Here is a 26,710-nt window from a genome sequence, read left to right on the forward strand (position 1 = left end):
AGGCAGCAGGTTAGTAAGACTTTTGACTTAACAAATGAACATGGACTAAATACAAAGGGGAATCAGAACCACGTGTATGTGACTAGATGTATGTATACACATACTTAAAAGAATACAGGGGTGCCTGCGTGGCTCAGTCAGTGAAGCACGGGACTCTTGATTTCAGTTCAGGTCATGATCTCCAGTCATGAGACTGAGCCCCATGTCCAGCTAGCGCTGGGCATGAAGCCTGCTGAAGCTTCTCTCTCTCTCCCTCTCTGCCCCTCTCCTGCTTGAGCTTTCTCTCTCTCTCTCTCTCTCTCTCTCTCAAAAAAAAAAGAAAGAAAAGAAAAGAATACAGATATGTGAGAAAAATGGGCAGAAATGAGCAACAGGTGATGATAATATGCATTGGAAGCAGAACTCAGACACTGATGCATGATGCAAAATGCCTAGTACAGTGCCTGACACATAGAAGGTACTCAATAAATAATCGAAGTCTTTTTCTACCCCACAGAAGGGACACCCCGCCCCCCAGCTTCGTAGAGAACGGATTGGTACTACCAACGAATATGAGCCTTGTCTACTTAACATGTTACTAGGGAAAGTCTAATTGCTTCCTAAAGCTGTTCACTGCCTCCCCTATTTACCTATTCTTAATTAATTAATTTCTTTGTGTGCAAATTCAAAAGCAAGGCTGCACTGCACAACCTGCGGAAATTCTGAATTGGAGTGCAGCCCCTTTGCTGTCCTTTCCAGTCTCTGATGTGTGCCCGGTCCAGGCAGGCACGCAACTGGGCGTCCCGAAGGAGGCACTTGTCCGTATGGCATTATACTCAGGGCGCTTCTCACTTAAGGGCAGCCACAGATCAAGGCGGTGACCAGTGGAGCCAGTCCCCAGCCGCACCCGTCCTGGCGGGGCCGAGGCAGGCGGCTCTCGACCCACACCTGCCCGCTGCTCCCAACGAGCCCTGGATTCCCGGGTCAGCGCTGCCCCGCGGAGCGCGGCTCGAGTCAGGCTACAACTCACCTCGCAGCCCCGGGCACCAGACCTCCCGTAGGCAGGGCGTTCTCCCCCCCACCCCCCACCCCTGCACGATGACATCATGTGTTTGGGGCTGAGTCGCTCCTTAAAAGCAGCCCGCGGGGAGCCCGGAGCCCGAAGAGCAGACGTGCTCGCAAGGCGGCGGGGCTTCGCGCACGCGGTCTCCAGCGCGGAGAGCCCGGGAGGGGACGGAGCGGGAGCCCAGGCTGCGCCCCCGCCACGCCCCGACAGCCAGCGATGCCCCGCAGCCTGCACGCCGCCGCCGTCCTCCTGCTCCTGTGCTTAAACGAACAGCCAGCCGGCCCGGCCCCGCTCCACGGTAAAGTGCCTGCCTCTTCTTTCCTCCCGGTCCAGGAGCTCAGCTACACCTGGACGGAGGGTTTCCTGCGGGGCTCTCTCTCTCTCTCTCATGCTAAAGTAAAATCATTCCGGGGAGCCGGGAAGGTCATGCATACTTTCAAACGCGTGTTTTTTAGACAATCTAGAGAATGCGTTTTGGGAAATTCGTTTTCTTCTGGGAGGCACGACCTGTTGCGGTTGAGGGAAGCACGTCGTCTTCGGATTGAAAGATGTTTTGTGTGTTCTTTGAGCTCCCGCCAGCTCGGCAGGGGCGGCTTGGGAACTTGCTGAAGGGAGGAGAAAGGGAACCGGGATTTAAGGTACTGTGCCTCGGTCCACGTGTAGATGGCAGAGAAGTGAGTGTGGCCTTCTGGGCTGCGTGGTTACCAGGAGGGGTTTGCCGCGCCCCAGTTGCAGAACCTTCCACAGTGGAGGATGCTTTTCTTTGGAGGAGAGACTCTCTACCATGACGTTTTACCTCCAAGTCTAAGGGATGATGCCTCCCATCCTTAATCACTGTTTTTCTCCAGAAGGGCTCCACTATCCTGAACGGAAGTGTGTGTGCGCTCAGGAGAGCATATACACCTCATTTCTGAGTGTAATTAGGGCCCTTAACCCCGAAGGGCTGGAGGCTGAGGGTGCCCAATGGGATGATAGGAGACGGGGAGGACCTGAACTGCAGGCTCAGGTCAAGGCAGTGAGTTTGGGTGAGCAGCCAAGGTCAAGGTTAGTTCATCCTTAGGAACAAACAGCAGGACTCCAACCTGTCCCCTGCCTCTCCAGTTGCCGGGTGAGCACTTTTCTTGAGGGTAGATGGTGACATTTGTGGAAACTTCTGGGTGGCTAACCGATGGTGGCTCCTGCCCTTGACAGAGTCTGTCCCAAGTTGTAGGGGCATCTGTAAGTGCCTGGTTCCTGGACCGAGATTAGGGTGAAACATTTGTAGGAGGCCTGAAAGTGACTATGATGGCTGGAAATGGATCCCCCCCTACTAAGCAGTGGTCGTGGGACATTGGACCTCCTCTGCAGTGTGCAAGCTCCAACCCTCCTCCTCTCCTGGAGGTCACTGTACCCGTGGGGCAGGGCAGGAGGAAGGTCTAGGGAGCTGACCTGTTGCAGCTTTGGCATTACTCTTAATTCAACTCAAATCCGCTGGCTGGCAAGATAGGCTTGATATTATTTCCCCTATCTGGCCCAGGAGAAATAGAAGGTGGGTGGGAGAAAGGGGTTATTTAAAAGTGGAAATTAATTTTTACAGTTGCAGACTTTGACATGTATTCCCCTCTCAAGAAAGCTGCACCAAGACCTGAAGTTTTGCTAGAAATCTCCCTTGTAGTTCCAAGCTGTTCAAGACGGGAGAGAAACAGTCATTTATTGGCTCGCCTTCCAGAAAGCCTGTTACTCCCCTCACTCTGGGGCAGCTCCTCCTCCCTGCTGTCTCTTCCCCTGTCTCCCTGCCCTCCCCTCCTCTTCTTCCCCTCTTCTCCGTGCCCTCCCTCTTCCTTTCCTTTCCCTCCTCCTTTGCCTTGCTTCCCTCCCCATTCTCCAAGTTGGGGCGGGGGAAGCTTGCAGTAAAAAAATTCACTTTCACCCCACACTGAGTAGCCAGCCTGCCTACCCCCCAGAGTTGAAGAACACGGGTTTTATTCTGCTATTCCTCATGCAGGTTTCTTGGCTGTTTAACTGCCTTGGGGGACAAGGTCAAAGCAAACGTCACTGAGATGTAGAGTGTCAGTATTAACCCAAGGTTGGGAATGGAGGGGGGTGAAGCTAGGTAAAGAGGTCGGAGTGTGGTCTGCCCTCCCCCTGGAGCACTTAAACTTCCAGCATTTGGCACTGGTGAATGTCTGAAAAAAATGACTTGAGTCGGGAAGGAGGGAATGTAATAAAGTGAAGTCAAGTGTCTTCTGGAGAAAACCTTGGAATTTTTAGTTGCTGTGGGGGAACATTTCAATGAATTCTGCAGAGCCTGCTCTGTCTGAACCTGGTATGGAGAGCTAGACAGTCTCTGGCCTCCCGACAACAGTTACTCAGAGAAGGTTCTAACACCCAGGACAGGGAGCAGGCCGGCCCTGAACCCTTGGCCTGGATCCTTATCCATACTACTTCCTCAGTGAGCCCTCAGGGCATTCTCCCTGCCCAGTACAGAGTAGGCCTGCAGGTTCTAACAGGCACTGAGCTGAGCCTCCAACATCTAACAGAAAAGATCACCTTTCCAGGAAGGGGAAAATTTTCCCTCTGGAAGAGCCTGCTCCCTCAGGAAGCCTCTGAAATGTGGCTGAAGGAGCCTTGGCCTGGCCTGCCTCCTGTGTATGGTCAGGTGAGTCTGTTAAGACTCCTGCCTCTAGGGGTACCTCGGTGGCTAAGTTGGTTAAGCGTCCAACTTCAACTCAGGTCATAATCTCGTGGTTCGTGAGTTTGAGCCCCGAGTCAGGCTCTGTGCTGACAGCTCGGAGCCTGGAGCCTGCTTCGGATTCTGTATCTTCCTCTCTCTCCGCACCCCCACCCCCTCCCCCCACCCCCAGCTAGTACTCTGTCTCTCTCTCTCAAAAAAAATAAACATTAAAAAAAAAAAAAAAGACTCCTGCCTCTAAAGCTAGAGGCGAGGAACCAGGAGGTGCTACTTGCAGATAAAGCAAACATACACACACACACACACACACTCTGGATGCCGCTGCTTTTTAAAGACCGAGTCCTTGGTCCTGCGAGGCTTTACGGTCCCAGATGTCCACTCTATACCACTGGTCCCTGAGCTTTCCAAAGTATCACACAGATGCCTCATCAGAAGAAAAGCTACAACAGTAGGGAAAACCCCAGCGTGGCCAGCTTTGGGGAGGAGAGCGGAAGGCGCGGAAGACTGAGGCTATGATTTGATTTGGGGCAGGTGCAATTCAACTTCTGGACAAGGCAGGACTGCTCACGGGCAGCAGCTGTGTTTCTGGTGGTCTCCAGGCTCACCGCAGTGGCCCGTCTCTCCGGGTTAGTGGCGAGGATAAACTCCCCGATGACTTGTGAGCTTCTAGATCCTGAGCTTCCAAGTGTGCTGCCCAGCCTAAGTGGCAGTCTGATTTCTTCTGTCTCTGAAATCCATGATTGCATTTTAATAATGAACCCCTCAGGCAAAACTGCTGAAGGAAAATGTTCAGCAAAGAGGGTTGAGGTCTTCGGTAGCTTGGTTCCACGGCAATGCCTCCTTTGTTCCTTTGCAGTGTTGTTTCAGTAAAAGGTCCAGTGGTACACTTGGGGGTAGTGTACAAGTTCGGTTTCCCCATGGTTCTGAATATCTTCATCTAACTGCTAATTCAGGGAAGGTTAATTTTGGGACTGTTAACTCCTATGGGGTCCAGAGCAGGTTTTAGAGGGTCTGTGGACCTCTGGAAATTAACTGTATGTGAAATCTTGTGTGTCCAAGCCTACAGGCATTTTTATGGGGAAGAGGTCCTTAGGTACTCATCAGATATTCTAAGAGATCTGAACACCCCCTTCTTTCCCACACTACAGATTGAGAAGGAGACTCAACGATTTCCAAAGTTTTTTTTTAAGTTTATTTATTTTGAGAGGGGGGGGAAGGGAGAGAATGAGCAAGAGAGGGACAGAGAGAGGGGGAGACAAAGCATCCAAAGCAGGCTCCGTGCCGACAGCAGAGAGCCTGATGCGGGACTCGAACTCACAAACTGTGAAGTCATGCCCTGAGCCAAGCTCAAGACTCGGGCACTTAACCAAATGCGCCACCCAAGTGCACCCTCCCTTTTTAAAAAAGCTCTTTTAGCTTTTCAAAATCACCATTGGCTTGAGTAGAAAATGCCCAGTTGTGCTACGTGAACAGATTGCTGGTCAGTTAAAGCTTCACTGCAAATCAATTCCCAGGAGAGAAAGGAGACGTGAGAGCTTCTTCCGACTGTACCCCGTGGGCCCAGAATGATGGAGGCCTCCAGAGAAGCCAGGAGAGGCACTTAGGATTTAGAGAGTCCCTCTCCTTGGCGGTGTCCCCTGAGACACCCTGAGTCTCGATTCAGGGTCTCTGTGTCCTTCTGGAGGTGACGAGGGAGGTGTCAGGGGGGGTACCAAAAGTGCCGCCCAGCAGCCTCTTTTCCCAAACTGTGTTTTGACGTGGGAACAGAGGACTTCTACCTGTGAAGGGCGTGGAGCGGGAGGGGGTAGGCGGCTTCCATTATATTCCCGGCAGAACTTCTCCACGTTCTTACCGCCCCTGGCCTTCTAACGCAGGTGAGGGTGGCAGCTTCCTCCACGAAGAACATGCCTTTTGAGATGACTTTTCTCCTCTTTATGCACGGAGGTGAACTGCTCTCCAGGGTATGCTGTTCAGTGGGAAGGAGCAAGATGCAGACCCCCGTTTCCAGTATGCGGACGTTTGTGTGCAAAGGGGGAGAAAGAACGTGATTACATGTGTGTGCGTAGTCAGACCGTGAAAATGTTCTCATCAACTATAAAACTGGCTGTCTCTAATGGAAGCAGGGAGAGCGGGTGGGAGGAGGAGCTTTCACTGGTACCTTTCGGGAGCTTTTGGGTTTTGAGCCTTGTGAATTTTATTATGTATTCAGAAAAATAAAATTTGGCTTAAGATCTGGGAGGCTTCTAATCAAGAAGCCCCCTCCCTGATCCTTGAGCCCCAGCCCGAACCCATGGCCTTGTGCCTCCCTCTGGAGCACGGTGAGTCTGGGAACCGGTTGTTCTGACACCGACTCCAATGACGTTTTACGCCTGGGTGTCCACCTCCTTTGTGACCGCACCCATTTCAAAATAAAATCTGTAGTTTTCTCTAGCTTGCTCAAGTTCAGTTGCACTTACTTTGCCTTGTTTTGTTCTTTGCAGGATCCAAGTGGAGCTATTTTGGTAAGTAGAGATCTTGCATACTTTTTTATTTTTGAGGAGATGGCTGTATTTAATGAGAAAGCCAGAAACTCCACGATCTGTGGAGGTGACGGTGGGGGTTGAGAAGAGCAACTCTGCTATCATTAAAAGGGGGTACCCAGGCTTCTGTAAAGGACGGTTCCACCCAGGTTCCACGCAGCACTTTCTCCAAGCCGAGGAGCCTGCTCTGTGCACGTAAACTGTGAATCCCAGCGTTAAGGTTTCCAGCTTCCTTCAAGGATTTCTACCAAACCTCCCAGGTGAATGTGCCCGGGTTACCTCCAGACTGCAAGGGCCTTGGCTAGGAGAGAGACCTTCTCCTCTGGAGGACATTTACTCTCCAAAAAACAAAGAACAAAGGGCTCCTTTCTGGAAGTTTGGCTCAGGCCCCAGGAGTTAAGCTGTCAGTGTGCCTAGGATTAACTTCTTGTTGCCATGTTTGTAAACAAGCATAGTTCAGGGGTAGTGACAGTCCTTCGTGAAAGAGGGCTGCCTGCCTCGTGCATGAGGAGAGAGAGGGACATCGAGTAAGCAATGGGGTTTCTGTGGGATTGGCTCAAGAATGACATTAGCCACTTCTGGCGGGCCTGCAGGGTTAGCAGCCTGAAATCAGCCCAGCTGCTGTGTCGCAATGAACTGGAAATTTGGTCGTCAGCTGGGGTGGGAATGGAGGCCAAGTAGCAGGTCCACTGACAAGCACAGGAATGTTAAGAATGTCTTGTTAGGGACGGTCACAAGCAATGGGCAAGATGGACTGGTATAGTGAGGAGGCTGGGACTGCCTCACTGGCACAGGAGGAGTGGTGACAGGCAGAGGAGTTGATCTCGACAGCGTAAGCAGAATCCAAAAAAGGTCTGCCTTAGATTTGCAAAAGCTAGCCTCTGGATGTTTGTTAACCCAGGAGGCATAGCAAAGTCACTGAGCTAATTAACCAATGATCCTACAGGTCAAGGTCCCCTTGGTCCTAGCACTGCATGGCTCCATCATTACTAACATCCCTTGTGTATTTGCTGTGTGCAAGGCACACTGCGGAGTGCGGGGTGATCAGAAGGGTGGGCTGTGGTCTGTACCTGGGAATACTTTAAGCTCACAGTTCAAAGCTAAATAGATAATTGACAGGTAATAAATGGCTCAGTGCTCTGATGGTTCAGAGGAGGATAGAGAGGGTTAGGGCTGGATGGTCAAGGAAGGCTTCCTGGAGGAGAAAGGCTTTCACCTGGGCCGTGGAGGATGGAGAGGATTCAGTGTGGTGGTGGATTCAGAGAAGTGGTGTTGGCCAAGATGATGATAGCATCACATGAGTGGAGGCAAGAAATAAGGTGGTATTTGAGGGGCAACAAGTACAGAAAGAGTTGGGGCATCTGTGGCTCAGTTGGTTAAGCATCTGACTCAATTTCGGCTCAGGTCATGAGCTCATGGTTCAGGGGATCCAGGCCCCACCCACCCTGGGCTCTGCACTGACAGTAAGGAGCCTGCTTGGGATTCTCTCTGTCTCCCTCTGTCTCTCTACCCCTTGAACACACACACACACACACACACACTCTCTCTCTCTCTCTCTCTCAAAATAAACAAAATTAAAAAAAAAAGAGTTATAGGGGAGTGATTAACTCTAAGTTTGGAAAGATAGGTTGGATTGAACAGGGGAGACAGGCAGGGGCAGGGCGAAGCTTTCCCACTTTTTCCATAGATGGAGGGGCAGGGCCGGGAGTAATCTGTGTTTTAGGGAGAGTAATGTGGTGGTAGGGGCTGAAGAGGCAAGGAAAGGGCAGGGCAAGGGACGTGACAAAGGAAGAACCCACAGAGTCTGGGCCCCAGGGCTCCTCGGGAGGGTCAGTGTGGGGGGTGGGGCGTCAGGAGCGGTGCAGAAGCGTTTCTTCCTGACCACGGGCTCTGGCCGGCACCTCTGTAGCAGCCCCCTGCTGAGGAAGCAGAGGGCAGAGTCTAATGGTGCGTGACATTCGTGGGGGGAGCACAAAGACAGATCTGGCTTCCTGTTAGTGACATGAGGACACGTGATGCGGAGTCAGCCCTCAGTGGGGGCCAGTGAAGGAGGACGAATGAAGGATGGCTAGGGACAGGTCCAGGCTGGCAGCGGGCACCTGTGCTCAGCGTCACCTGGCGAAACAGAGGGCCTGGCATAGGTGCTCGGGGGAAATGGTTTCCAAACAGTGAGGGCTGCCCTGAATGAGGCAAGTCCAACCAAATGCCACGTGCTAGTTTTCCCAGGCTGCAGACCTCAGCTACTCTGCACGTAAATGCGGGTGAGTCATCCTGAACCAGGGACCTCCCAAGGCCTGGAACACAGGGTAGGACTTCTAGAAGCACATGGAAAGAGAGCTCTTCCCCCCTCCCCCTCCACAAAGTCACCAGGCTGAGCTCCCAGACGGCCCGCCTGGAGACAGGAGAACCCTCTGATAGGCAAGATGGCCCCCCCCCACCCCCGGTCCTGTGCACCCCTCTGGGGTGGCTGGGGCAGCAGCTGGGTGCGTCAGCGGGGTTTGGAGCTGCCGGGGAGGGGTGTTTTCCTCCCCACCGCTCGTCAGTCCCAGATCAATCCTGCTGAGCCCGGGAAGCTCCGCCGACTCTGGACTGGAGGGCACTTCCAGTCAGGTTGTCCTGTGAGCGGGAGATAAACGCCAGCCCGCTCAAGTCACTGTCTGCTGACGGAGGTCAGGGTAGCCGGGGCTCTCATGGGGTGGAGGTGACTGGAAGGAGGCACCAGGAGGGTGCTGGTCACGGTTAGTTCCTTGGTGTGGGTGCTGTGCTCAGAAGGGGGAGAATTCATCAAGCTGTTCACGGATGTTCCATGCACTGTTCTGTACGTGTGTTATATTCAATAAAAGAGTCAACCAATTCCAGCTGGCTGGGAGAGTCGTCCTTACCCTGGAAGTTTTTTTTACTTCTCCCCCCACAAAAACGCTCCCCAGACCCCTTAGTGTGTTCAAAACGACAGAGCAGCCAAAAAGGATGAGTGTGTTGGAACTAATGACCTAAGGACACGTCAGATGAGCAGAGAACGGGTGCCGTGCCCCATCCCTGAGCATAGCAGTCATTGCTACGGTGCTCCTTAGATGTGAGCTAGCTCAGAAACAGATACCATCATCTGCTAGAGATTTGGGAGATAAAAGATAAGCCTTCAAAGGAGATGGGATGGATGGGGAACATGGGGCGGGCGTCCCACTCTCCTGGAGTCGGGGCCCTGCAGGACATCCGCCGGGTCAGCCCCACCATCCTGGTGCAGGGAACACTGGAACGACGGTGGCGTGGCCTGGGGGCACCGGGCAGTGGGCTGCAGCCCCTCACAGGCCCTCCTGCCCAGCATCTCTGCCATGTGGCCGGAAGGCCCTGGACTCCGGCAGGACTCCGTGTGATCCAGGCCCTGTCACTGCATTCCTCATGCTGCTCCCCTTGGTCCCAGACAATAGATACCCTGTCTTAAAGGATTTTCCTTGGGAATCAGGCAGGGATCCTTCACGGGGCAAACCTCTCTGGTTTTCCCGACTCTGGGCTCCACCCACCTTCTGTCCCAAATCTTCTGGAACACTAAATTGCCACAAACAAGCTTTCCCTGACACATGACATCCTTCCCAAGGCCTTCCCAAACTCTACAGGCTAGATACGAAACAAGGGGGAGGTTGGGGGAAAAACTCTTCACTTTCTATTCTTTAGTACAGATAAAGGCAACTTGTGACCTCACTCTCAAATGTAGTATGGGAAGCAGACTAAGAGATAAAGGGAGAACTTAAAACACAGGTAGGAAGCACGTGCAATTAGTTAAGAACAGATCTTGTCTTAGGACTCCTGGGTGGCTCCGTTGGTTAAGCGTCCGACTCTTGGTTTTGGCTCAGGTCATGAGCTCGTGGTCATGAGTTCAAGCCCCATGTTGGGCTCTGTGCTGAGCTTGGAGCCTGCTTGGGATTCTCTCCCTCTCCCTTTCTCCCTGCCCCTCCTCTGCTCTTTCTGTCTCCCTCTCTCTCAAAATAAATGAATAAACTAAAAAAAAAAAAAAAAATAGCTCTTATCTTTACCAAAGATAAGAGCCCAACCAACTCCAAACACCCCAGTGACTTCCCCCCCCCTGCCCCGCCCCCGATTCCAGTTGCTGTCCTGAGGGTGAATGCCAAGAGGCACAGAGCACTGTGAGGAGAGACAGCAGGAAAAGGCTGGAACATGTTTCTCATACCACGGAACTGAATCCCCAGCCCTATGCCTTAGGGATTTCCCTTGAGGCTAGCAATCCAACCCACTATCATTTATGAAATCTGTGCTGTTGTTCCAGTTACTTCGAACTGAGGTTGTGACATCCAGGGTCTGTTAGGATGTGGTATGGTCTGCCTACACATACTTATTTCTCATCTCTTCTGAGCTGTGGAATTGAGGTTTGTGTGTTCGGGGGGATCCTGGCCTGTAGCTACCAAAATGCCTGCATTTTAGTGTTCATGGCTGGCCTTACCAGCTGGGTAGTACCATAGGGAAGCCAGGATTAGTTCCTAAAGGCAGGTGTAGTGGCTCGGGAGTGGGGGAGGCAGAAAACCAGGAGGAAGAAGTGGAAAGTGTATGGAACCCAGACCCAGGCAGACCTCCGTGAATATCTGCTGGGCCGCTTTCTGGCTGAATGGCCTTAGGGAAGGAACTTAACCTCTCTGAACTTCAGTTTTTTTCAACTACCGAATGGGAGTAATAGCGTCTACTCCGTGATTCTCAGATCAGTAGCATCAGCGTCACCTGGGACTCGCGATGCCCTTCCCAAACACTAAGAAAGAACTAGAAGAGGAACACATGAAGGAGGCTGGGAGGAAACCGCAACCTCTTCAGCTCCGGTTCTGTGGCAGTAACAAAAGTACCGTGTTTGATTTTGTTAGAAACGCAAAACCTCAGGCCCGTCCCAGATCTGCCTACAAATTAAAAAACTGGGGCTGGGCCCAGCCATCTATTTGGGGAAGCCCACCCGAGGATCCTGAGGCCCACTGGTGTCTGAGAAGCACGGGTCTGCTTCATGGAGGACTGAGTAAGATCACGTGTGGAAAGAGCCTAGTGGAGCCTGGCACATAGTGAGCCCCTAATACAGCTAATCACCATTTTCTTTCCCTCCACCCCACAGAGTGGAATTACATTGGCTAATATGTGGGAAAATGCCTTGTAAACCCTATCGCACCAAACAGACGTGAGCTGGGTTGGGAGGGGGTTGCTTCTTCCGTGCTTTTCTGAATTGCCTGAGCTTTTAATAGCAAGGAGGTACTCCTTTTGTATTCTGAGCAAATGGACATTTCCTTTGTGAGAAAGAAAGGGACCGGGCGAAAAACACAAGCTCCTCACAGGCCAGAATGTTCCTTCTAGCTCTGTCCATTAGGCCAGGGAGAAGTCAGACGTCATCTCCCCGGTGCTTTTCTGGCCTCTAGGGACCAGATACCTGGCTCCACAGCCATAGCCACCTCAGCCAGACAGGGGAAGTCACTGCAGCTTCCTTGGCCTCCCGACCCAGCCCCTGGGAAGCGCCAAGGCTGATCCTCGATTTAGGATGCCAGGGTGGAGGTCTGAACCTGGGCAGAAACCTGAGGCTGGGCTGTGAGGATTGGAGCTAAGTAAGCCCAGCCCCAGGCAGAAACCCTCACCCACCTGAGGCAGAGTCAAGCTTTGGGACTGCAGGGTGAGAGCTGGCTGACCGACTGGAGCTAGGAGCAGGTCTCCTCAGGGGCCCCATCAGGCCTCCTGCGGTGCTCAGACTTGCGCCTCCTGCCCTGTGCCCCAGGCATCCTGGTGAGCGCAGAACAGGGCCCCCCAGAGCTGGTGAAAGCCCTTGGCAGCCCAGCCTCAGCACTGAACGGAGAGGAGCCTCTGGGGTAAACTGGCTCAAAGGAAGATTTAAAGCAAAACAAGGCTGAATTCAAAGCAGGTGTGTGAAGGAGGCTCTAGGCAGGGACTGGAAAGTCTGGTTTTCCGGGAGGAAGAGAATGGATCCGAGAAGAGAATGGATCCGAGACCGTTTCTGCAATCCCCTGGGCGGGAGGGCCTTCCTTCCTGCTCTGTTACCGTCCTATGCAGCGGCACCCACAGGGGTGAGGGGTACAGAAGCCCAGAAGGACAGCCAGACTTCCAGGGGCCACCCCATGTGGCCAAGTGCCTGCCTTGGACAAAGACCATAATGGCTTGACTCTCAGATGCACATTTTAGCATCTCTGAAATAGGGACATACCATCAATGGTGTCTGGAAGCAATGAAATATGGTAGTTGTTCCACAAACACTCACTGAGAAGCAGCCTGTTACATGCTAAGAACACGAGGAAAGGAGCTGAAATGACTACTTTTGATAACTCAACAGTAAAAACAGTGGGGGCAAAAAAGTGTAAAAATAATGGCTGGCACGCACACTGCCCAACACAGCATACGGGAATGATGGGTCATCATATTTGATTTTAAACTATAACGTTTTCCAATTTTCGGTTCATGTATGCTTTCTGTTTGATAATATTACACGTACTCATAAACAAAGTAATTTAGGAGTTTTTTTTTTTTTTTTTTTACAAAAGTGTTTCTTTAAGAAGCAAGCTCCCCGATTTCCTCACAAGCACTCGATTTTATGCCAACCAGGAAGGAAGAAACGCCAGCTGCACCTCCTTCTGCCTATAAAGGCTGACTCAGAACTGGTGTAATTCGGAATGGTTTGTTTAAATCATCTTAACTTTTTAAATGGTTTTGCAATCATTAACTGGTGACTAGATCAGTTGGGTGACTCCTGGATGAACTGGATGAGACCCGTCCAGACACCAGCACAGTCAGGGCAAGGTTCAGGCAGCCCCCACCTTCCAGGGGCTGATCACTCTGGAAAGGCTCCTTATGTTCAAAGTGAGATTTACTTAAAGCAGGGAACAAGGACATTGGCAAATGGTGCCTAGTGCTGTCGTAGCAGCGGCCGTTCCTGGGTGTTCCACCTTCTGGGAGGTGGATGAGGAGTGGAGAAGTGAGAAAAGGTGACTCTGAAGGTTGTTGAACAAAAACTTTCCCCCCCCCCCCCCCCAAAGACATTTTGTAGCAAGTCTGAGGCAGTCATGCAAATGACTGTTTCCCTTTTGGCTTTGGCCACCAGGAAGCCCAGAGGCAAATTGGTGGCTCTGACTTGAGTAACTGTCTATTCTTCTATGACCTGCAAATCTAAAGATTCTTCCTTATATCACCCTTCTGGTTTCTAGATATTTTTCCTGGTCCTGAGCCAAAAGGTTACAACAAATAGCTTTCTGGAATTTTTAGCTAGAAGGGACCTTATAGTAGAGATACTCTAGATTTCTACCACTCTTTTTTATTCTGCCCCCTCCATGGGCACCACTGCTTAAAAGATTTGTTTTAACAAATTAATACATTAATGAAATAATCTTTCTCCTTTGTTATTAATCAAAGATGCACATAAAAACCAATCAGAGTTTTCAGTTAGCCCAAGATAATTGGTTCACATTCACTCCACAAATACTGAGTGAATACTAAGTGCCGAGTATTGGACTAGATGCTAAAGAATGACGAGTAAGGCATGGTCTCTACCACTGTGGAACTATGAATCTGGGAGGAGACAGTGAATTAGACAGGGTCTTACAATACAGAGAAATGAAGCATGGAAGAGACCTCACCTAGGGTTTGGGGGAAAGGACTAGAGAAAGCTTTCCTAGAGGAGGTGATATCTGAGATCTGGAGGACAGATAAGAGCAAGCCAGGCAAAGGGCAGGGCATGAAAGGGCACTGGGGGCCAAGGGACAAACTATGCAATGACCACCTAGGCTGGTATGTTCTGGGGACCACCCAAGAACCTTGATGAGGGGGGCTGGGGCTGGGGAGGCAGGCCAGGGCCAGAGTGTGACGAGTGTGAGCCAGCTGAAGAGTTAGGACCTCATTCTGGAGGCAGCAGGGACTGCTGGAGCATTCCAAGTACAAACCTGAGGTGATCAGATGAGCAGTTTAGAAGGATCATCTCAACTGCAGGATAGAGAGTGAATGGAGTGTGAACACTGGAGAAAGGGAGGCCAGAGGGATGTGGGAGAGGGGCTTAGGGGTCTGAACCAAGGGAGGGGGAATAGGGGTAATGACCTGTTGGTATAAATCAGCTGGAAATGTAGACACCTAACAGAAATGTAGACACGGTGAAGTCTGATTGTGGATGAGTGCCTGTCTCTGTTCAAATTGGCATGCAGACTGCCATATTGCCTACGTGGGACCCTGGGGTGTGTGTGTGTGTGTGTGTGTGTGTGTGTGTGTGTGTATGGGACACTGATGTAGCCAAACCCCACCCCCCACTTACAAATGAGGCAGGGGAAACTCACCGTTCCACAGTGGCCCAAACAGAGCAGGAGGCACCGAGCCAGGACCAGAACTTGTGTCTCCCGGTTCCCATTGCATGCACTTTCCCGGTCATTTTGCGGATGTTTATTTTATACCAGGTATTGCATGCCCTACACTGCACATCATGACATTGTGTAAAAGCCCTTGAGGAAAGGCAGTGATTTTTTTTTTAAAGTAAATAATGTAGATTTGCCAGGAACAAATTATGCCAAATTAACGTGCTTTTCTTCCCCTCGTCAGGATAAAAGGCTTAGTGGTTAAAGAAAACACAATATGTCTTGACATAGATAAATATCTGATAAGGTTCCATGTGCCACACTCATGGGAAATGTAGATCAAGGACCAGTGTGGTTGGTAGGAAAAAAATCAATAGATTCCCCCCACCCCCCCGCCATCGTTACCGTTGGCAACACACGGCTGTTACTGTTGTCGGGGTTCCTCTGGGGGCATTCCTGAATCAATACCCTTCTCAGATTCTTAGGAAGAGGAAGGGCCGCTAAAGGAATGTGGTCATTGGAATCAGAAGGATCAGCGTTGGAAGGAAGAGTAGGGAGCAGAGGACGAATTGAGGTGAGGAAGCAGGTCAGAAAAGCAGATCAAGTGAGTGGGCTGGGTGGCAGGGGCAGAAGGAGCATCTGGTGAGCAAGTGTCGTGCGAGCACGGCACACTGCAGGGCTAGAGGCAGCCGGCAAGACTGAAGAGGAATGCCTGACCATTGTGCTCTGTCCTGGTTCCTCAGGAAGGAGGGCGTGCCTATGCACCCACATGCACATATACACATGCACGCCCACATCCATATTCATGTGAGTATCTGCTTTCTGAGATGCTTCTGTACTCACACACGCTCACAATTCCATCCCCTAGCCTGTGAGCTGGCGTAGCCTCTAGGCTGGTTTCTGAGGCATGGTCTGTTTACACACTCAGCTTGGAGGGACCCTCAGGTGCAATCTTACAAGTGACTCCTCTGTGCCTCCTTCTGGCAGTCACCTAAGAACCTCCCCGGCTCTTGATAAACCTTTGGGTGCGATGCTTCAATGTGTCCGTCAGCAAGGATGAAGGAGGGAGTGTCCCAACCCTGAGTATGGAAGGTGTGCAAGTAACACTGAGTATGCAAAGCTGCCTGGTCCGAAAACTTACTACACCCTGGAGAGAAATGGAGAACTGCAGGAACTTAGTGTTCTCCTTTCACATAACTGTCCCCCGAAGCACAGGTGCCTCTTGGGTTGGTAATAATAGCCAAGCGCTTGTTTTCCAGTGAAGATTAACGTGAAGATTATCACTGGAGAAGTTTTTTGTTTTTTGGTTTTTTTTTTAAGCATAAGCCTACTGCAAGCAGGGCAGTGTTCTAGGGCCTCTGCAGGGTACGGGGCTGAGCAAGGAGCCATTTCCAGCCTCAAGGAGGGTCACCCAGAAGGAGCACATAACTGCACAGCCTGTGGGGAGAGACACCCTCCCCATAGGGGCTGCCTGGACAGATGCACCAACCCCAGCCCAGGCAAGATGCTTGGGAAACATTGGTTGAGTGAAGGAAGAAAGAATGGTTTATTTCTCTGCTTATTTTTGGCTTTGGGAGTTGGGGAAGTCACCAGGGAGAAGGTGACACTTGATCTGGGATGATAGGATTTCAGAGGTAAAAGCCAGTCTGAAACGAAATGCCGCATCACCACGCATATCTCATTAGAAGTAAACGGAGACACACGGGGAACCCTGGATTTATTTTCCAGCGAGGCGAAAGGGAGACCCTGCTCGAAAAGGTTGGCAAATGGCCCGCAAGAGAAAGGATTGAGACAATTTAGCTCAGAATGGCCCAGGGCCCAGCCTGTCTTGGGAGTCTGTCACATCTAGGCACTGATCTTACTTACGCTACCACATTTATTCCTCATGACAGGGATGGGAGGAGGTGCTGTCACTTCCATTTTCTGAGTGAAACTCAGGGCATCGATGACATGTGCCCAAGGTCACACAGCTTGTAAGTGGCAGAGCTGTGCTTGGCAGCTCAGCCTGAGGGCTCCAAAGCCCTCCTGCTGCACCTCATGCCTCTCCGGAAAGGGGATAGTAAGAAGTAGCCGGGATGAGGTCTTCAGGTGGGAGAGACCCATGAAAAAGCAGCTTTTCTCACTAGACAGGAAAACTGAGGGAGTAGCTTTAAATAACAGCAAGAATGCTGTAGGTTAGCTATCAGAAAGAACTTCCTCATTGTGAAAGCTGGTAAGTGAAGGATTGAGCTAACATCAGGCCGGTGTTTCGAGGCCAGTCACCCTTCACTTTAGTTCAGCTTCCCAGGGTAACTGCAGAAAGTTTGTCTTTTACCAGATCCCTTCTTTTCATGATTCCCAGACTCCCTGGGGAATGTTTACAAGGTCACAAATGCCTCCATGGCTGCTCCTCCTCTATAGCTCTGGGTGGTTACCCAGGGCCTACCTGCTGGTCACCTCTTAACCACCCTGGAACCAATGCCGATGCCCGGGCTCTGTACCCTATAAAGCGCGCTGGGAGCTGCCATGGTGGCCAGTATGAACTGCCAAGGTCAGAGCCCAGCCTTGCTACTCAATGGCAGTATGACTTTGGGCATATTATTCAAACTTCTGTGCACCAGTCACCTCCTCTATTAAATGAGAGTATAGTAACTATGTCATAGGGCTCGTACGCAGATAAATTAACAGATGTTACGCATACAGAATGGGGATTGGCAAACTATGCCCCGTGGGCCAAAGGCAGCCTACCACCTGTTTTTGTAGCCGAAGCTTTCTTGGCGTGCGGCTCCATGCATCCACTGACGCAGTTGCTAGGACTGCTTTTGCACTAGAGCAAAAGGGCCAGGTAGTTGTGACAGAAACAGTACACCCTGCAAATCCTAAGATATTTTACTCTCTGGTCTTTTGCAGAAAATATTGGCCAACCTCAGATACAGAGTGATACCTGGTACATAGTAAGCGCTCATTATATAGTAGTATAAAAAAACAAAAACAAAAACAAAAAACACTTGGGGCGCCTGGGTGGCGCAGTCGGTTAGGCGTCCGACTTCAGCCAGGTCACGATCTCCCGGTCCGTGAGTTCGAGCCCCGCGTCGGGCTCTGGGCTGATGGCTCAGAGCCTGGAGCCTGTTTCCGATTCTGTGTCTCCCTCTCTCTCTGCCCCTCCCCCGTTCATGCTCTGTCTCTCTCTGTCCCAAAAATAAATAAACGTTGAAAAAAAAAAAAATTAAAAAAAAAAAAAAAACAAAAAACACTAACACTAAAAAACAATTCATTAGGCCTTGGAATTTAGCAAAAAAAAAAAAATTGGTTCAGGCCCTGGGATGACACAGGCAATTACAGTCTACAGATCTCCCTGAGGGCAACAATCATCCCTTTGCCATGGGTCCCCTACCACCAGGTAGGCACCGGCCTTGCTCTCCTGGCCTGGAGTCCTCCTGACTGTGTTCCCTCTTCCCTGACACCAGGTCTCTATTCCTCTTTGTGGCCCCAGGATGATTCACAGTGAGAGCACTCAATTCCTTCAAGAAAAACCTCCTCCGCGCTGTATGACCTGGTCCTTCTTCCATACCGCCCAGAAGAGGAAGTCACAATAGACTAGCCCGGGGCTTCTCAGCCTCTGCACTGCTGACATTCTGGGCAGGATAATTCTTTGCCGTGCGGGGCTGTCCTGTGCATTGTAGGATATTTAGCAGCATCCCTGGCCTCTACCCATTAGATGTCAGTAGCACCTGCCAGTTGGGATTCCAAAAATGTCTCTAGTCATTGCCAATGTCCCCTGAGGGGTAATATCACTCCTCTTGACCACAATGACTTAAACTTTGGAAATAACATCACAAGTGGGACAACAATGTTCCTGTTCAGGACACCTAAATTCATATTTAGAAAAACAGTGTTTTTTGCAAGGACACAGACCTGTTAAAGATGCACCCAGTTTGTATCATTGGGTCACTAAACAGAACGCTTAGCATCTCAGCCTGAAACACGAGCATTTGGATGGCTACAGCAGGGTTACGTTTTCATAGCAACATTGGGTAGTTCCAGGCCTCAGGTGTGTATAGCTAAGAAGACTTATCCAAGTGCTCCATCCTACAACACGGGGACGGCCTCCCCGTGGACAAATTTCTGGCTCCTCCCCCAGAATGTGGAAGGTGCTTATGAACCCCACACCTGCCCCACCCCTTGTCCCATGCCAATCTTCCAGCTTCAAGGGTTTGTACATCTGACTCTTGAGGTAGAGTCAAGATGTCACTCTACCTCAAGTGACAGGAAGAAACTGCTGGCTGCTATAAAATAACAGTTCATTCACAGAGTCACTTATTCTTTTTTTTTTTTTTTTTTTTTTTTTAAATTTTTTTTTCAACGTCTATTTACTTTTGGGACAGAGAGAGACAGAGCATGAACGGGGGAGGGGCAGAGAGAGAGGGAGACACAGAATCGGAAACAGGCTCCAGGCTCTGTGCCATCAGCCCAGAGCCCGACGCGGGGCTCGAACTCACGGACCGCGAGATCGTGACCTGGCTGAAGTCGGACGCCCAACCGACTGCGCCACCCAGGCGCCCCTGGAGTCACTTATTCTTGCCAGCAGTCCTTAATGATTCCTTTTTGGGCTGGTCCTGGGATTAGAGACAAGCATGATACAGCCCTTGCCTTCAATGGGTTGACAGCCAAGGGACCGGCAGACATGTAAACAGGCAATTAGAGTGGAGCAAATTAAGTGCTATGACAATGTGTGCTGGAGCTGTGGACACGGAGGGATGACAACAAGCCTCAATTTGGAGGCAGAGTGACTGTCAGGCCTGCCTGAGGAGCTGTTTCTTGAAAGACAAAGGAGCACAGCAAGAAGAGCATGTGAATGTTTATGTGCATGGGTGGTGTGTGTTTTAGGGATGAGGATGGTTTTCCATTGAAGGCAAGAGAGGTCCAAAAAGCAGGTAAGAGTGTGTGGCGTGGTTAGAGAATCAGGGTGGCAGCAGCCTAGCGTTTGAGGAGTGGTGTTGGGAGCTTGTTCTCCCTAGGTCTCTTGTGTTTCAGCAAATCTGTGGGCAGAGGCACTGATGGCTTTTGTTCCGGACAATCATTTCAAGGATGTGTATGTAGCAAATAGTTTTAGAAGACACAGACAGTGTCTCCCTCCAGGGCAGAGAGCAGGTTTGTTTGCTATCCAGTAAGATAAAGACAGTATCTCCCTTGGGGGTAAAGTTGAGCAGGTTTTCCCAACTTGGAGTTGCTTGGCCATGATGCGGAGCAGTTGGCATGTGCAGATGTCACCTGGCCCTCGTTGTAGTACCCTGTGGAATTGGGGCTTGGGAAACAGACACAAATGTCACTCTTCTACTGCTGTGAGTATTAAACGGTCTTTTGTCTCTGACTCAGGAGTCTCGTGTCTTTCCCATGAAACTGTGGTAGCCTAACTTGTTAGTCTGGTTGAAATTTTAGGTCCCCCCTCCACTGACCTCAGATTTTTGACAGGTGGCAGTGGGGAAAGCAAAGGCTGGAGAAGGGGGGATCACAAAGGTCTTGAGGGCTGCAGTAAAGGCCTTGGGATTAATCCCAAAGGCTTGAGGAGCCACTGTAGAATTTTCAGCAAAGTAATGTTCAGAAGTGGTGTGAATTAGTGTGGAGAGGCAAGGGCTGTGGGGTAAGCCTGGAGAGACAAGGCCAGTGAGGCGGCCAGATATGGAGCTGTGGGTCTGAACAAAGGCTGTGCCAGTGGGAACACATGAAGGCCAAGTTTAAAAGAAACTTAATGTGGTCCTTGATAGCACTTTTACCGATACAGGAGTCAATCCAGGTAACTCATTGCATGCCTCTTTAGACCTTTCATGCTCTGACATTTCTGAAGCATATAGACTGGATATCTCCTAGAAGGTCTCTCAATTTGAGTTTGTCTGAGGGTTTCTCATGAGATTAGGTTGTTCATTTTGGCATGAATACCGTAGAAATAATGTGTCCTTGAATATCTATGTATTTCGTCAGGAGGCTCTCGACTGGTGATAATTTTGATCACATGGTTAAGATAATGCCTGTAGCTTTCCATTTTAATGTTACCATAGGCAGTCTATGGGAAGATCCTTTGAGACTGGGTACAAAAAATTTGAATGTTGATTGTATATTAGGTAACTGTACTAATTGTTAAATTTCGTGACTGGGATCATTACATTGTGATTATGTTGGACAATGTCCTTGTTCTCAGGAGACAGACATGTAAGTATTTAAGTACAGGAAGGCATGAGGTCTAAACCTTTCTCTCAAAAGATAGCCCCGACTGGTGATGGTTCAACTTACAATTTTTCCACTTTAGGATGGTGTGAAAGTGATACGCATTCAGTAGAAACCATACTTGGGATTGTGCATTTGGATCTCTTCCTTGGCTAGGGATACCTGGTGTGATTCCGTTCGGTGACACCAGGTAGGGCGGCTGCAGCTCCCAGGCAGTCACACCACCATGAGGGTACACACCTGAGGGACTTACAACCATCCTGTATCCAGACAAGCACTCTGACTTTCACTTTCAGCCCAGCACTCTACAAATTACATGAGATAGTCAACACTCTCTCATAAACTAGGCTTTGTGTTAGATGCTTTTGCCCATTTGTAGGCTAATTTAAGCATGTTTAAGGGAGGCGAGGCTGAGCTAAGATGTTCGAGAGGTTAGGTGCATTTTCAAATTACATGATATTTTCAACTTACAATGGGTTTATTGGGACATAATCCTGTCACAGGTTGAGGAGGAACTGTAATAACAATAATAATGTGCATATATATGTATATAGAGAGCGAGTAATAAAGCAGGTGTGGCAAAATGTTAACAACTAGTGACTCTAGGTGAAGAGTACATGGGAATTCATTGTGGTACCTTCAATTTTCCATACATTTAAGATTTTTCAAAATAAAAAAGTCTTTAAAAAAGATACCTGAAAATAAAATCATTATGTCTCTGTGCCTAGCTATGGGGCCAAAGGAGAGGACAGGAAGAGGTAGACTGGGATTCCAGGCTTTGGTGTGGTGGGTGGTACCATCAGCTGAGACAGAGAACCTTGAAGGAAGTAAGGGAGGTTTTGGAAGGAGGAGGGTCAGAGAGGAAAATATGGCAAGTTTGGTTATTCTTTTTTGATGGTTTGTCTCTCTGCCTTCCTCTCCAGCCATGTCTGGTTTCAGGGAGCCATAGACATCGAATGGGGGCATCCAGTAGGCAGCTGGTCTGGAGCTCAGGAGGAAACTGCGTAGGGCAGAGGTGGTGTTGAAACCGTGGGAGGGGATGGCCTCACTCCGGAGGCGTGTGTGAAAGTAAAGAAAGAGCCAAGAACAAAACCATAAGACAGCTGTCATTAAGGGGGCAGTGAGTTACAGATAGTGGAAGAGGAGAGGTTTCAGAAACGGGGGTGGGGGCATTGGGATCAAGGGCTGCAAGAAAAACGAGGGCTGAAGAGTCTATTTGAATTCAGTGGCACATGGACCCAGAAGTCAGAGTCGCAGGGCAGGGAGTCTGAATGGGAAGTGAAGACGAAGAAGCCAGCAGCTTAGACAACTCTTGTGAGATGCTTGGCTGAGAAGTGGAGGAAAGATATCACAGTAAAAGCGAAAGGGGAAGTACTCGTTCTAGTAAACAGACATCCAAGGTCCACAACTAAGTATTTTGCCAAGGCCACATTCAACTTAGATATCCACTTTTGTCCCTCACCTACTGTCTAACCCTGAATGCAGTCACGGTTTGTCACCCCCAGGTTCACCCTTTTAACAAAGGGGTGGGGGTGGCGTTGGAGACGAGCAGCTTCTTGTCAGCTAGAGGAGACGGCTGTACCAATGATTCAGAGCACCTGAGACATTTTCACATCTCTCTTCGCCAAAGAGCCTGTCACAAAGGCAGCCTCTGCCCACTTAATTTGCCCTCCCACCAACTTCCTTCTTGTGGGAGGGCACACGGCTACACCACCTTGTATGGAACATGCCTTTGTTAGCATGATGATGGAAGGTTCCCCTTTTCATTCAAGTAAGAGCCTCGTTGACCCCTAGACTCTTGTTCCCGGGAAAGCAGCCTACATTTTCTCCATCTTCCTTTTCTGCTGACTCTAGTCACACTTCTCCTAAAACCCTCACAGGAGAGGCACTGATGCTTTATTACACAACAGAATAGCAATTTAACCAGAGTCAGATATTTAAACTACAATAAAAAGCAACAATACGGATGAATAAATGAAGGTATATCCATACAAAGCGATAGAATTCAGCTATAAAAAGGAAGTACGGATATATGCTACAATATGGATGCACCATGAAAACACTCTACGATGTGAAAGATGCCAGACAGAAAAGCCACATGTTGTACGATCCGCTTAGATGAAACATGGAATAGGCAAATCCATTGAGACAGAAAGTAGATAAGTGGTTACCAGGGGTTGGGGGTGGGGATGGGAAATGGGGAATGAGAATGGGGTTCCCTTTTGGGGTGACGAAAATGTTCTGGAGCTAAAGAGTGATGATGTTGCACCACACTGTGAATATACAAAGTGTCACTAATGGCAAACTTATGTTATATATATTTTACCACAATGAAACATTAATTAATTTTTTTTAAAAAAAAAAAGCAATCTTACCCTGACGATGGGGAGTAAAAGCCGGGGCTCCAACTTCAAGGCCTTTGATCTGGGAAGGGCTTTTCATCAGCTCTTCTCAAATTTGGCTGCACATTAGAATCACCTGGGAAGCTTTTTAAGGCTTCCTGTGTCTGGATCCCACCCAAGACCAATTAAACCAGATGTCAGGGGCTGGGGCCAGGGGCACACTTAGAAGCTCTCAGAGATGCCAGTGTAAATCCAGGGTTAAGAAACAGTGCTGTAGACAGTGGTTCTCAAAGTGTGGTCCCCAGACAAGCAGCATCAGCATCACCTGGTAGCTGAATCAGAAACTCTGCAGGTGGGGCTCAGCAATCTGTGTTTTAAAAAGCCCTCCAGGGAATTCTGGTGGTCACTCAAGCTTGACAACAGCTGTTCTGAGACTAGACTGAACCACTGGTCTACTGGGATGGAAAGATAGAAAATACTATTTTGAAAAGTGTATGTGTTACTAGGAAAGAGAAATGCCAAGGGCTCTACAGGAGCACAGAGGAGGGGGAAACACTCTCCTGTGTTAGGGGGAGAGAGAGGCAGGGAGAGATATCTACCCTCGTACCTCCACCCCCCCCTCACAACCCCAGTGCTACTGTGGGGGTACCTCTAGATATGGCAAGCAGAGGGGAGGGGCTTCTGAAGGCTAGCAGAGAGTTGAGTTGGCGGTCAGTCTTACAGCTCACCTCTTCTCCCCCTACTGCCACAGCTAAGCCAGAAATGACACCAAGCAAGGCTTGATCCTCTCAAACTGGCCCAGCTGACGCCAGCATCAGCTCTCCCTCTCAAGCTGGCCCAAATACTAATGGAAATAACAAAGAGGAAAGTTTGAGATAAAGTACAGATTAAAGCATCTTTAGAAAACTTTTCCCTTTTCAGGGCGCCTGGGTGGCTCAGTAGGTTAGGCATCTGACTTCAGCTCAGGTCATGATCTCAAGGTTTGTGAGTTCAAGGCCTACATTGTCAGGTCCTCCGTCCCCCTCTCTCTCTGCCTTCCCCCCTCTCATTCTGTCTGTCTCCCTCAAAAATAAATAAATTTAAAAAATAAACTTTTCCCTTTTAATTAACCCATAACATAAAATCCAAGGAAGAAGAATGGGCCTCCTTCAGCAATCCAGCTTTAAGCTGTATAAATAATAAGTAACCCTGACTCTCCAGCCCTTGCTCACTGCCCTGTCTCTGACTCATTTGTAACGTTAACAAAGGAAAATGCCAGTTTGATTCCTTGGCCTCCACTTGTTTATAATAAAATCATAAGACCTCATCCACCAATCATTAACCCACAGCCCTGCTAGCCTCCTGTCCTTCCGGGCAGGATCTTGGTTATTGTGGCCATGCCTCTCCACTTGACTGGCAGGAAAACAGGCAGAATCGGCAGAACAGGGCCTTCTGCAAGGGGGCCAGAACCCAGCTAGGGCGGACTCTGTGGGAACTCCCTACTCCCCATAGGCTGAGCCCACTGGACTTCTATGAGAAGCTGTATATCTTTTAATCAACTTTGGAAGTAAACTGCAGGACCTATAAAGAATATATATTAAATAGTTTTAAAACGTGGCTCCCATGTCCTAATGACATCTTCAGGATGTGTGGTTTCAAGATGGATTTAGAGGGGGCCCCAAAGGCTGCCTTCTCCTCTGAATGGGGTCCTATGGCCTAGCCATGTTCCGTATGGCTCTAGCCACAGGACCATGACTGATGGCCCTCAGGGAAAGGTGGGTACCAGCTCCTTGAAAGGGGGACCTTTCTAACAGAGGAGTGTACGTGAGCAGGTGCCGAAAGATTCGCAGTGTTGTCGTAGGGCGATGCCCATCTTGGGCATGGGGAAGCCAGATGTATCCTAGGTTCTGAGTTGATACGTCACATGCATACAAAATACATAGGCTCTCTGCTGCAGCAAGTCCTCTGAGCTTGTGGTGCCCTCTCTCTGGAATGCCATTCCTCTGTTTTTGCTCATGGTTGGCTCAGATCCATCCTTTACGTCTCAATTTTAATGGCACCTCTTCTGAGAAGCCTTCCTGTAGCACCTGGTCCACAGTGATCCCTCCATTTTCTCCATCCTAGTCCTTGCTGATTTCCTTCATAGCACTGACTGCAGACTGTAATTATTATATTTATGTATTGGTTTGCCTATTTGCACTTTATTATCAGACTCTTCCTCTGGAATGGATGCCCATGAGGACAGAGACCACATCTGTTTTGTTCTCCATTGCATCTTCAGTACCCAATACAGTGTCGGGCACATAGTAGGCACATTTGTTGGAGAAATGAATGAATGAACTTCAAAATTAAGTAGCATTCCAAGGAGAGTAGCAATTCCCTCCTCTATTCAACATTTGAATACCCATTTTTAATTGCAAACATGATCAATCTCATTAAATGTATTCAAACTTGATACACAATCTGTGATCACTTAAGTATATACATGCCAGGACTAGGTCCATTTTCATTATATAGTCAGATCCTTTGGGGGACTGACCGAAAGCTTTTATTGCACTGAAACTTTGACTATTGGTTGAAAAAAAGGCATGTCAACATCCATAATATGTAGACCTTGTAAACCTTCCCACGATGGTTTTATCTGTTGGCACAAGTTTTGATCTTTGTGTTTCGGCGGCCACGCTGAAGAGACACGCCCTGGAGCCTGTGGCACAGGACTGGCTTCCCAGGCAGCTGCCTGCACAAGGGTTCACAGAGACACGGAGATGAGTCTACCTCAGAGAGGATGACCATGAAGAAATGTCAGGGGCAGCAGGTGGATCTGAGGGACCGACTTAAGGGAGGCTCAAAGACAAACCTCAAAATAGGATGACAATGAATGCATTTTGTTTTTTGTCCAGACTCATCGGATACAGTGCAAGTTACAGACAATGTTTTTATTAAAATTTTTATTATTATTGAGCACATAGGATGTACAGTCAGGGAGAGAGAATAATCGGTGAGAAACCGGAATCCGATTGTAGCAGTAACTACATAGTTCTCATCTTCGAAGGCGCTCTCCGTGCTTTTATTATTACAGTATATGTACCAGGCATAAAAATATAAGAAATTACTCAACCCATAAAGTTTTTACTTACCCCATACCACGTCTGCAAACAGGTTATAAAATAATAAAATTATCCTCCATTTACTTGCATAAATTATTATTTGCTTGAGGCAAAGACATGCCTCATATATGTACCCATATTGGGGAGAGATGAAGGGGGGGCAGGAAAGAGAGACCTAAAGCCATTAAAGAGAAACCTAGAGCCATATTAACCAGTCATAATCCATGAACCTTACCTGGACCCTGACTCAAACAAACTGTTCAATGAACTTATGTGACAATTGCGGAAACCAGAACAGTCTCTGGATATCTGATGACATTAAGGCATTATTGCCAACAGTTTTTGGATGTGAAAACAATATTGTGGTTATTTTTTAAGATTCCTTATCTTTAATTTTTTTTTTTTAGCATTTATTTATTTTTGAGACAGAGAGAGACAGAGCATGAACAGGGGAGGGGCAGAGAGAGAGGGAGACACAGAATCTGAAACAGGCTCCAGGCTCTAAGCGGTCAGCACAGAGCCCGACGC

At 49.3% G+C, this 26,710-nt stretch overlaps 1 protein-coding gene across 2 annotated transcripts in view; it reads left to right on the top strand.

Annotated features, from left to right (window-relative positions):
• The first annotated feature begins 1,222 nt into the window (after window positions 1-1,222).
• The window catches only part of CA12 (carbonic anhydrase 12), a 51,464-nt gene continuing 25,976 nt past the window's right edge, over window positions 1,223-26,710 (top strand). For both annotated transcript variants that reach the window (XM_047074996.1, XM_047074997.1), the window contains exons 1-2: window positions 1,223-1,343; window positions 6,197-6,217. In XM_047074996.1, coding sequence (XP_046930952.1) covers window positions 1,262-1,343; window positions 6,197-6,217 — 103 coding nt within the window. In that variant the 5' untranslated portion in view covers window positions 1,223-1,261. The remainder of the gene's footprint in view (window positions 1,344-6,196; window positions 6,218-26,710) is intronic.

This window comes from Lynx rufus, unplaced genomic scaffold (genome assembly GCF_022079265.1).
Source record: "Lynx rufus isolate CCGP_SWC_20201006 ecotype Redwood Valley unplaced genomic scaffold, mLynRuf1.p SCAF_13, whole genome shotgun sequence".
Taxonomy (NCBI): domain Eukaryota; kingdom Metazoa; phylum Chordata; class Mammalia; order Carnivora; family Felidae; genus Lynx; species Lynx rufus.